This window comes from Pteronotus mesoamericanus, unplaced genomic scaffold (assembly GCF_021234165.1).
Source record: "Pteronotus mesoamericanus isolate MK-2021 breed Mesoamerican mustached bat unplaced genomic scaffold, CSHL_Meso_final contig_68, whole genome shotgun sequence".
NCBI classification, from domain to species: Eukaryota; Metazoa; Chordata; class Mammalia; order Chiroptera; family Mormoopidae; genus Pteronotus; species Pteronotus mesoamericanus.
Window position 1 is genome coordinate 24,307,529 of NW_026555234.1, and position 12,813 is coordinate 24,320,341.

At 35.1% G+C, this 12,813-nt stretch overlaps 1 protein-coding gene across 2 annotated transcripts in view; it reads left to right on the top strand.

The window, feature by feature from the left end:
* The window catches only part of UBE2K (ubiquitin conjugating enzyme E2 K), a 56,977-nt gene extending 44,516 nt beyond the window's left edge, over positions 1–12,461 (top strand). For both annotated transcript variants that reach the window (XM_054582069.1, XM_054582070.1), the window contains exons 5-7: positions 5,702–5,801; positions 9,862–9,990; positions 10,740–12,461. In XM_054582069.1, the coding sequence (XP_054438044.1) occupies positions 5,702–5,801; positions 9,862–9,990; positions 10,740–10,814 (304 nt within the window). In that variant the 3' untranslated portion in view covers positions 10,815–12,461. The remainder of the gene's footprint in view (positions 1–5,701; positions 5,802–9,861; positions 9,991–10,739) is intronic.
* The last annotated feature ends 352 nt before the right edge of the window (positions 12,462–12,813 follow it).

Consider the following 12,813-nt stretch of genomic DNA (forward strand, 5'->3'; position numbering starts at 1 on the left):
ATAGATAGTTGAAAGATTGTGGTATATACAATATTTATATATAGGAAGAGAACTTGAATTTTTGTATTAAAACACTTTATCAACTATTTCCATTTCTAAGACGGGAAATAGCTGACTTTAGTCTTGTTTGATATCTGTATAATTAGAATATTAAAAGATGTCAAAGACATCAGATAAAATAAGTGAGATTGGATATACCTGGGTTTGTTCTCTACCTTGCCCTCCCCTGCTTCATTGAGGCATAATTGACTTTTAATGGATATGCATGTTTAAGCGTGGATATTTACACTTCAGAATGCTGGGATTTGATTAAGAAAACTATAGGATAGTAATCTTAGGAAAAATAAATTGAATAAACATTGAATAATATGAGACAGGTGTGCTAGAAAACCATTTTGGTCTTTTATTAATACTTGTGGATAATCATTTACCTTTAATATATAACAACTTCTGTTAGTGTGGTTTATGTCTTAACTCCTAAACTTAGCTTACTTAGAAATTATTTTATGATTTTTTTTCACCTATTATGGCTAAAGGTGTCTTATTTACCTGGGAAAGAAGATGACAACACATAAAAATTGCTCTCAATGATACTGCCCTTTCAGAAGTCACAAACAGGCATTAAGAGATTATTTAGATGATCGATAAACTGTGCTCAACCTCATTAGTCATCAGGGAAATGCAAATTAAAATCATAATTAAATACCACTACCCACTTGTAAATGGTTCTCCTGAGTTGCTAGTACAATGTAGTTTAACTGCTCAACCATCAATAGCTAGCTACCAAAGGTAAATTTATACCTTCATGATGACCAGCTGTTTCTGTTCCACTACTACGTATATATCCAAGAGAAATCCAAGGAAAATGAGTGCATATTTCCACCACGAGACTAGTACAGGAATATTTGTAGCAGATTTACTCACAGTAGAAATAATCCAAATGTCAATCAACAAGAGAATGCATATATAATGGCACATTGTACAGTGGAAGACAACATAGCAGAGAAAAAGTATATTGACACAATCAACATAGATGATTCTCAGAGACATCCTGAGTGACAAAAGCCAGATACAAACAGGTCTGCACTATGATTCTGTTTATGTAAAGTTCAAGATGAGCCAAAACTAATTTATGGTGATAGGAAATAGGACATTGGTGGGTGTAGGTAAGTGTTGTGATTGGGAGGGGCACAAATAATCTTTGTGGTTGAAATACTGTATTTTGACCTAGGTGGTGGCTGCATGGGTATATACACATAGAAAAATTAATCCAGCTGTACAGCATTTTATTTTTATTATACCTTAAAAAATTCAAACAACAAAGCTGCCATTCTCTTTAGCATTGTGTTTTGCATAAATGTAGATGATTTATTGATGGTGTTCTGGAAGATACTTAACAGAAAAGTTAGTTAACAATACAAACAATTCTCATGCCTATTCTACATGCTAAAAGTCCCTATTCAGTCCATATGAATGAATGTTTAATTAGCCATATTAACTGCTTATTGATTTGAGATCTGAGCAGAATTAATTAGAAGATTTATATGGTACTCATTTATATCATCCACTGATTAATTAAAATTTAACACATTTTGAAATAATTTTCTATTTGTTTGCTTTATCAGGATTTGTTTTTAATAGATTTAAGCTAATATGACACATTGAATCCTAAAAATCTCAATGCAATATGAATTTAATCAGTATTTTGTGGAAAGAATAAATGGAAAAAATACTTTATTTCCAGTTGTATATGTTTTTACATTACTAAATTTAGATCCAAAAAACTAATGTAGAATAGTCAAAAACATACACATTTTAATAAAAAAAGTAATTAAACATTTTTAAGTTGACATATATGAGGTTTAAGTGTACAACATAATGATTAGATGTTTATGTAACTTATAGACTGATCACCCAGTAAATCCAGCACCCATCTGGCACCATACATAGTTATTATATTATTGACTTTATACTCTATGTTATAGTTTACATCCCCATGAATGTACTCATTTTTTTATACTATCAAAAATGTTAATAGTGTTTAGGAAGCCAGAAGAATCTGTTTCATTTATTAGTTTTATTACCACTATCTATCTATCTATATCTATTTATTTATAGATGTTGTTTATTTACTTTTAGAGAGGCGGAAAATGTGGAAAAAGGGAAAGATTTGTCAATGTGTGAGAGACCAATCAGTAGGTTGCCTCCCACACACCCCCAACCAGGGGCCCGGCCTGCAACCCAGGCATGCATTCCAATGGGGAATTGAACCTGTGATCCTTCTGTGCACAGGCTGGCGCTCAGTTCACTGTGCCACACCAGCCAGGGCATAGTTTTACCGCCACTAATTATTTAAACAATGTCATTGTTTACTGTTAATTTTGTTTTCAGATATCTTTATTCAACTAATTTTTAATGGTTTAAAAACACCTCCCCAACATTGTATTATTTTCAAGGATGTAGAAAACTTACGCATTTTTCTCATTGATATTGTTACAAATTGAATCTTAAGTTATAGCTCCAGATTTTTTTTCTCTTTTTGAGGGCAAACAATCCCTTTTAACATGTTCAACCTAAGGTCCTTAGTTTCTGATTCTTGAACTGATAACTCTAGAGAGTCTGTAATAGTTTTTGAGTGTCTTCCCAATAAAGATACTGCAAATAAAGGAAGTAGAAAGTATTTATAGTAAAAACCTATGACCCCTGGCTAGGAAGCTCACTTGGTTAAAGCATTGTCCCAGTACGCCAAGCTTATGGTTTCAATCCCCAGTCAGATCCTGTACAAGAATCAACCAATAAATGCATAAATAATTGGAGCAACGAAATGATGACTCCCCCCATAAAAAATCAATAAATAAAATTTAAAAAAATAACTTATGGATCACTAAGGGAAGTTTATCACTTTTTTTTAAATTACAAAATATGACAAAATTTACTATCTTAACTGTTTTTTAAATTACATATAACATTGTAATCATAACTTTTAAAGTATACAGTTGAGCAATAAGTATGTTCACGTTGTACAACCATTCTTCAGAACCATGCCCTCTCTTTTAAGATGTGTTTGTTTTTTTGGTCACTTTTAGGTTCACAGTAAAATTGAGATAAAGGTACAGATTTGCCATATACTCCCTGCCCCACACATGCATAACCCTATTATCAGCATTCTCCACCAGACTGGCATGTTTATTACAGTTGATGAACCTACATTAACACATCCCAGTCACCCAAAGTCTGTAGTTTATATTATGGTTCACTCTTAGTGTACATTCTTTTGAGTTTGAACAAATTTATAATGTCATGTGTCCATCATTGTAGTATTAGAAATTTGTTATATTTTAAAACAAAATACATAGAATTCAATGCAGTATCAGTCTTGTTCTTTCTAACATCAGCTAGTTACATAAATGCTACTGAGGTGATTTTTAGTATTTTATTTTTTAAAATTTGTCTTAGAATCTAGAGGTTCTGAAGAAGATAATTTCCATTATTAATCACCAGTTTTCTTAGAGCTGTCAACAATTAACCGTTGTTTTATACGGAGAGTAAAATATTGTTTACAGAACCAAAAACAGGGAAAGAAATTAAATTACTATTTTATGGTTTATCTTGGGTCTTAGAGCTCAAGTTGACTCAAGCTAAAAGGTATATATATCTAAAACATGAAACATACCTGACCAGTATGGCTTATTTGGTTGGGCATTGTCCTGCAAAGCTGAAGGAGGATGGTTGGATTCCTAGTAAGGGCACATGCCTAGGTTTCAGGTTGGGTCCCTGATCTGGACATGTGCAAGAGGCAAACAATCAATTTTCCCCCCTCTACTCCCCCCCCCCCAAATAAATAAATAAATAAATAATTTTAGAATATTTGAAAAATATAAAAGGGATATACAGGGTCTCTCTGGAAAAAGTCCAGCCATTGTTAATATAACAAGGATGGTTTGTACAACATCTCTGGAACCTGGCAGCCAGGGAGCGTGGACTGGAATGCACATGTATAAACAATGACGACATTGCTGTACTGGTCAGTGGGGGTGGTAGACGCTGCTGAGTGAGCTTACATGCTGTGTGACCCTCACATTCAAAATGACTGAGCAAGTAGAACAACAAATCTGCATCACATTTTGTGTTAAGCTTGAACATTCCTCTGCGGAAATTACTCAGATTCAGAGTGCAGCAGCTATAGGCAGCTATGACTGGCAGCTTCTTCACAACGCACCTGCTCATGCATCACATCTCGTACAGAGTTTTCTGGCAAAACTCAAATCACCCAGGTGACTCAGTCCCCCTACAACCCTAGTTTTAGTGCCCTGTGACTTCAGGCTTTTCCCAAAACTAAAATCACCTTTGAAAGGGAAGAGATTTCAGACCATTGATGAGATTCAGGAAAATACCACTGAGCAGCTAATGCTAATTCCAACAAAGGATTTTGCAGAGTGTTTTGAGGTCCCAGGTGCCTACTTTGAAGGGGACTGAGGTGTCATTGTCCTATGTACAATGTGTCTTGTGTCCTCTTCAATAAATGTCTCTCTTTCATATTAATAAAAATCCAAGGAAAATTAAAGTTTCAGGTACTACTTGAAACCGAGGTTTTCAAGAGAGTTAATTAGGACACAGCCTCCTCCCATGCCTCTACTCTGTTCTCCTTATTGGCTTTATTCTCAGGCTCCAGAGTGGTGTGAAAAAGACTGCCAGCGCCGCAAAGCATGCATCTTCACAATCCTCCCAGAACTCTTCATCTTGCAAAACTGGCTCTTTACCCATTAGCTCCCCATTCCCCCCTCCTCCAGCCCATAGCAACCATCATTCATTCTGTCTCTGTGAGTCATACTGTTTTATCTTTTGATTCCTGACTTCATTTAAGAGTGTCCTCAGGATTCATCCATCTTATAACATGTGACAGATTTTTCTTTCTTTTTAAGGCTGAATAATATTCCATGGTATGTGTATACTATATTTTGTTCATTTATTGATTGATGGAAGCTTGAATTCCTTCCACATTTTGGCTGTTGTAAATAATACTGGTTATGAATACGGGTCCCTGCTTTTAAATTATTTGGGATATATGTCCAGAACTGCAATTGCTTTGTTTGTTTGTTTTGAGGAATTGGCATACTGTTTTTGTTGCATTCCCACCAACAGTGCACAAGAATTCCAGTTATTCCTCATCTGGGTTTTTCATTTGTTTTTTTTTATAGTAGTCATCCTAATGGGTGTAGCTCAGTTGCTTGAATGTCCCTCCATGAAGTGAAAGGGTACTGGTTCAATTCCTGGTTAGGGCACATGCCTGGTTTACAGGTTTAGTCCCTGGATGGGGGCGCATTCTAGAGGAAACTGAATGATCTTTCTCTCTCTCATCTGTCCCTCTCTCCTTTCCTTTCTCCCTCTTTAAGAAAAACAACAACAAAAACTACTCTTAATAAGACTTTTGTGATTCGTGACTGTACCTTGTATTTTGACCTCTGTGTGCAGTCATCTCAAAATGATAAAATTATCATAGAAAAATTCATTCATTGTAAAGAAGGAAAAAAAATGATAGGTGGATATGTAATTATAAATTCTATAACTTAATTATATGATTAAGGTAAAACCTGGATTACTTTCCATTCCTGTAGTTACTATGTTTTATTCAGAAAACATCCACTTTGCTTTTGTCATGCGGAGCATTCTTAACTTGATCTTTTCCTGTCTTTAATTTTAGGGCAGCAGCAATGACTCTCCGCACGGTATTATTGTCATTGCAAGCACTGTTAGCAGCTGCAGAACCAGATGACCCTCAAGATGCAGTAGTAGCAAATCAGGTAAGGTTTGCTTATCTGCTTTTCAAAGTCTCTTATATTTACCTTTTAGTTTCTGCGTTAGTGGTTTGCAGTGTTACTATATGAGCATACATCTATTGGAACTAAACTTGGAAATGGTTTCCTTTCTTGATTTTTAATGTTCTAGCCTAACTGGATATATGCTAGATAAATTTTTTAAAAACATTATGAAAATTTTCAAACACCTGACCCTTAGTTAAATATTTAAGTCACAGACTTGGAATTCTTATCTGTGTATGTATCCTTTTCTCTTGTTGATGCTGATTCCAGCAAAAAATTTTGCAGAGTGTTTTGAATTTGTGAGGTCCCAAGATGTCTACTTTGAAATCCTTTGTTGGAATCGGCACCGGCTGATTCTTTTTTTAAAAATATATTTTATTGATTATGCTATTATAGTTGTACCAGTTTTTCCCTCTTTGGCCTCCTCCACGTGGTACTCCCTATTCTATTCAGCAGTACCTTCTTAATTCAAGTCCATGGGTCATGCATATGAGTTCTTTGGTACTCCATTCCTTATACTGTTCTTAACACCCCCTCTCTATTTTGTACCTACTGATTTGCACCTTTTCCCTCATTTTCCTCCTTCCCCCTCTCAACTGATACCCCTCCAAATGATATCCATATCCATGATTCTGTTTCTGTTCTTCTTGTTGACTTAGTTTTTCAGATTCAGCTAATAGTTATGAATTTATTGCCATTTTAATGTTTATAGTTTTGATCTTCTTTTTTCTCCTATAATTCTTTTAACGTTTCATATAATAATGGCTTGGTAATGATGAACTCCCTTTGTTTTACCTTGTTTGGGAAGCACTTTCTCTGCCCTTCAATTAAAAATGGTAGCTTTTCTGAATAGAGTAATCTAGGCTATCGGTTCATGAGTTTTTTCTCACTTTGAATATGTTTTGCTCATCCCTTCTAGCCTGCAAAATTTCTTTTGAGAAATCAGGTGACAGTCTTACAGGCCTTCTTTTTAGGTAAACTATCTGCTTTTCTCTTACTGCTTTTAAGATTTTCTCTTTATCCTCAACCTTTGCATTTTAATTATGATGTGTCTTGGTGTGGTCCTGTTTGGGTCCATCCTGTTTGGGACTCTCTGTGCTTCTTTGGCTTGTATGTGTATTTCCTTTGCTAAATTAGGGAAATTTTCTTTAAATTTTTTTTTAATAAGTTTTCAATTCCTTGTTCTTCCTCTTCTCCTTCTAGCACCCCTCATTCGGATGTCAGTACATGTGGAGATGTCCAAGAGGCTCCCTAGCCTATCCTCATTTATTGTTTTTTGTTTTTTTTTAAATTTTTTTTCTTCTTGCTGTTTGTTTGAATGCTTTTTTCTTCCTTATGTTCCAAATCATTGATTTGATTCTTGGCTTCTTCCCCTCCGCTGTTGGTTCCCTATAGATGTTTCTTTATTTCAAGTGTAACCTTCATTTCTGCGTGAGTCTTTATGCTTTTGAAGTAGCCAGTGAGTTCACTGAGCATCCTGATAACCAGTGTTTTGAACTCTGCATCAGATATGTTGCTTATCTCCATTTTGTTTAGTTCTTTTTCTGAAGTTTTGTTTTGTTCTTTGATTTGGGCCATATTTCTTTGCCGCCTCATTTTATCAGCCTCCCTGTGTGTCTGTCTGTGTATTAGGTAGAGCCGTTTTGACTCCCTGTCTTAGCTGTGTGGCCTATTGTAGAAAAGCGCATCTGTAAGTTATGCGGGGCAGAGCCTTAGATAATCACCAGCGCAGGGCAACTCATGTCACTGTTTTGTGGCTGTGTCAAGGAGGGCTCAGAGAGGGGGCAATGCTGATGCCTGGCCTCTAGTGTTTTGCCCAGGAGAAAGCTGACTCCTGGGACTTACCCTGATACTATTTACCTCAGCTTCTCCCGATATGCCACTGGTGCCCTTCCAGCTTTTGGCCTGGTGCAAAATCCCAGAGAGATTGAAAGTCCTAAGTCCATTGCAGGCCCTTTCATAGGAAACCGCTGAGAATCCCGCAGTTTCTTCCACTGCCCCAACCCCCACTGGTTTTTACAGCCAGAAGCTATGAGGACTTATCTTCCTGGTACTGGAACGCTGGGCTGGGTGATCTGGTCTGAGGCTGGGATCCCTTGTTCCCAAGGTATCCCTCGCAGTTGTTTTTATCCACCATATGTGGATGTGGGACTGCCAGTTCTGCATTTCTGCACCACTCTGCCATGCCTCTCTGTGTCTCTCCACTCCTCTCTACCTCTCCACCCCTCCTACCTGTCTGGGTGGATGTAGCTTCTTTAAATCCTTGGTTGTCAGACTTCTGTACAGCTCAATTTTCTGACTATTCTGGGTGATACTTGTCTTGTAGTCTAGTTGTAATTTTTTGTGTAGGCAAGGCATGTTAACATAAGCCTCCATCTTGACTGACTAGAAGTCTTATTTATTTTTAGAGAGGGGAAAGGAGGGAGAAAGAAAGAGAGGAACATCGATGTGGGAAAGAAATATGGCTCAGTTGCCTCCCGTGTGCCCCTAAATGGGGACCTCGCCCACAACTCAGGCATGTGCCCTGACTAGGAATCGAATCAGCAACCGTTCAGTTTATAGGCCAGTGCTCATTCCACTGAGCCACACAGCCAGTGCCTCTTCTTGATTCTATCCCCAAACTCTTCCTGTTACCATACTTCTCTGGCTCAGTACATGTTTTGTTTGTTTGTTTGTTTGTTTATTTATTTATTTGTGAAATTTCTCATTTCTACTGTTCTGATAGAGCTCCCCTTTCTCAGCCTCTTCTTTACCCTGTGTTCTGTATGGATACCAGTTAGCTTTATAAAGTATAAAACTTATTTTACTTTACTACTAAAAACTTACTATCTCTACTATTACCTACTCAGTAAGTCTAAATTCTTTGTTTTGCAGAGTTCCTTCATGATTTGATCTACAAATCCAGTTTAACTTCTTAAATTCTTATTATTCCTCAAACTCATGCTTTTTCAGGATGGTATTCATTTCTATATGTCATTTTAGTCAATCTGCCATGTTTCTTCTATATGAGGAAACTTCCCTGTTAGCAAACTTCTTTTTTCCCTAGAAAAGTTGTTCACTCTTTCTTTTATATATATGTGTTAAAATGTTCTGTTTGTCTCAAGAAAGTGTAGAATTATGGTTTTACATGTTATATATATATGTGCTGTTGATTCGTTTTTGGTAGTCAGAATTTTAGCTTGAGTCCTAGCTTTGATTTCCTGTTTAGTTCTGAGCCTCAAACATTGAGGCAGACTTAAAGGTTTCTTCTAGCTCCTAAAACAAGTGAGTAATTTGTCTTATTTCCTTGTTAAGAATTAATATTAGAAGCTACATTTATCATTTTGCTGTAAAAATCTCTTCAGTCTTAAAATATTAAAGATAAATAAAACTTGTAAAGGAAATAAAGTAAATTGAACAGTTAAGTGCATACTTTGCTTTATTAAGTAATGCAATATTTGAAAATAAATTTACCTCTTTTCAATGCATGTGGGAAGTTTTAGGGTAAGTCCATAATCATCTCAAAACATGTGCTGTAAGTTAGGACTTTGCTATAAGTTAGAACATGTGCTCTAAGTAAGGGTTTTCTTAAATTACTGTACACTGATACAGCTCTAGCAAAACAGTAAAGTCTAGTTGTATATTCTAGCCTGAGCTGTGGTTAATACAAAAGTTTGGTCACATTTATTGTCTATGTTATTTTAGAAACTAGTAATTCTAAACACAGTGTTTAGGAACATCTCTAATTAGAAACAGTCTCTAACATCTCACTTGACTTAGTGTTCGTTTTCTGCCACTTATCTTTGTTGAAACTGGAGATCAGAGTTGGTAAATGTTATTTGTTTTTATCTTTTGTCAGCATAATTTAAGAATTACAGCTTCAGGTTAAACAGTTTTTTATTGAGTGACACAGTTTATTTGCAGTGGACAGTGAATCAGTAACATTTAAAATCTACATTAGTTTTATTTAGAAAAACCGGGTTATTATGCAGTTAGAACTGAGCTACTATATTGAATGTTATAACTCTATTGTCATGTATTATCAATTTTTTTTCTCATATAGTACAAACAAAATCCTGAAATGTTCAAACAGACAGCCCGACTCTGGGCACATGTGTATGCTGGAGCACCAGTTTCTAGTCCAGAATACACCAAAAAAATAGAAAATCTATGTGCTATGGGCTTTGATAGGGTAAGTAATATAAAGGTATGCTGATTTTGTTATATTGATTGATTTTTTTTAATGTTACTTATTTGAAATAAAGAGAAACGTTGATTTGTTGTTCCACTTACTTATGCATTCATTGGTTGATACTTGTATGTACTCTGATTGGGGATCAAACCCGCAAGCTTGGCATATTGGGACAGTGCTCTAACCAGCTGAGCTACCCTGCAAGGGCAATATATTGACCGATTTTAAATGATTGAGGCAAATTCTTGGCTGACAAAATTGGTTCAAAAATACTCTAAATTTAGTATGTATATATGTATGTCTTTACTGATTTTTAGATAGAGAGGAGGAAGGGAGATAAAGAAAAACATTGATTTGTTGTTCCACTTATGTATGCATTCATTGGTTGATTCTTGAATGTGCCCTGACTGGGGATCAAACCTACATCTTAGCAGATCTGTATGACACTCTAACCAACTGAGCTACCCAGCCAGGGCTCTAAATTTAATTTTGATAGATGAACTTTCTGTTATTAAAAATCAGTGATTTTCCTTTTCATTTTGCTGATTCCAGTCATTGGTTTTAGAAGCTTTTTATGTACTACGAGTATAAAGATAAAAAGATAAAGATAAAAACAAAAACAAGGTGTGGTTGTCAATATAAAGACAGTGAATGATTCGATATTTTTTAAATCTTTCCTTGAAGAAAAACAAAAAACAAATTTCCTCGAGATTTGATTTTTTTTTGGGGTCCCTCTTTTTTCTCTACAGAATGCGGTAATAGTGGCCTTGTCTTCAAAATCATGGGATGTAGAGACTGCAACAGAATTGCTTCTGAGTAACTGAGGCATAGTGAGAGAGCTGCTGATATAGTCAAGCTTGCCCTTCTTGAGGAGCATCAACATCTGTTATTTTTAGGATTCTGCATAGATTTCTTTTAAACTGGCATTCTTGCCTAATGTTGTTATCTAGGCACCATTGGAGACTGAAAAAAAAGAAAATCCCTGCTCTGTAAATAAAGCTAATTAAACGTCTGTGTAAATTTAAAAAGGGGAAATACTTTAATTTTTTTCTTAATAGTGTAAAAATTCTTTGAGCTAAGCGAAACCATGGAAAAAACATGCTACTTTAGTGTTTAGCAGTGTACCAAGACTAGCAAGAGTTTGCTTCAGGATTTTGTTGAATAATTAAGATAATACTTTGAGTGTGTCAGGACCATTCAAATTGTTGGTGTTGCATCACAGCTACCTTAACTGTTTTTAACATGGATCCTCTGTGCCTGTGAATTTACTTGCATGCTTGTACTTGACTTCTTAGAATGGGTAGCTGAAAAGACCACCATATTAAGCATTTGAGAATTCTTAAGTATGAGATTTATCCAGAATTGAAGATGGTGACCTATTCAGAGCCTTTTTGTCCTAGTCAGCAACTTGGGACACCATATTTATTTTCCCCCTCTTACACACACAGCTAAGCTAAATACTCTAATAGTAAATTCTTTGGGAAATGTGCCGAGGGGCAGTATCCCTTGCTCCATTTTTAGGTCATCCTTGTGGAATGTTTTGTCACAATTCTTTACTCTTAAAAACGTTCCTATGTTAACTAGTAGTGTAGAAATGGAGCTGCCAATTTTGTTTCTCTTGCAAAACTGGTAAATACTTGATGTTGTAATATTCCCGAGATTTAATGAAAGAACCCAACTAAGTTTTTTCAAGTGAATTTGACGTCTTTCTACTTTTAAGCTGATGAAATTTTTCTTTGAGAACTTGAAAGGATGAAATCAACTGTTTTTTGTTTTTTAGCCTAATTTTGGCTTTATAGAGATTGCTTTTTTAGATACTTTAAAAGTCACTCTTGCTTACATTTCCCCCTATTTACACATGAAAGCTGTGTTGGTGTTTTACTGTACATACTTCAGATGCACATAGGAATAGAAGTGTGTTATAAATCTAGCTTTCTTTATGATGTTTCTGATAATATGAAAATTGAAAACTTTACCTTGTACATAGTCAGACTTCCTATTCGTATAAAAGTTACATTTTGTTCTAAGTTCTAAAGTTTCAAAATTATTAGTTTTGCAGCTCAAACACTAACGTGACCATTTTGTGAAGGTAGAAATGGATTTATGCAGGCAATTCTATACATAGAAACACAGTGCTTATTAAATATCCAGGACCAATGCAAATAATAAAAATGTAATAGAACCAGAATGAATTAAAGTAAGGCTGTATATTGAAAGTCCTATTATAAAAGGTTTGCTTTTTTCAAGTGTTATTTATCCTAAATTATAATTGTTAAGTGTTTGGGAAACAATTTTGAACCATAAATCTAGCATAATTTCATTTGACTTCTCAATAATCTTAGAAGCAATAAAAGAAACCATTGTTAAATATATTGTAATGTTAAAGATGTGATGGTTCTTCCAAAAACTTGTAAGGCTTTCCTAATCAATAGTAAACTCTTGTAGTTGATATTATTGCATACTAAACACAAGTTGCTATGTTTTTTTCTCTCTCTGTTTGCTTAAGCATAAATTTCTTGATACAATCAACCTCCTTTAATTGTCATAGTTTAGTTACTTTCCAAAGATGCCAAAGGAAACAAGATTTTTCTTATTTATTTTAAATAACTAAAACCTTGTACTTTTTCTTTATATTTTAAAGTAAGGTTGAAATTGTGTGCAAGTGTGGACAGTTTTGTTGCATTGTTGATTAGAATTAATTTTTTTATTTTAGTGGAGGGCAGCTTGTTAATGGTAATATTTGGGTTATTTTAAATATGAAACATCTACCCAGTTTACTATTTGCCTATATTTTCAGGGTATATTTAATTGTTCTGTGGTTAG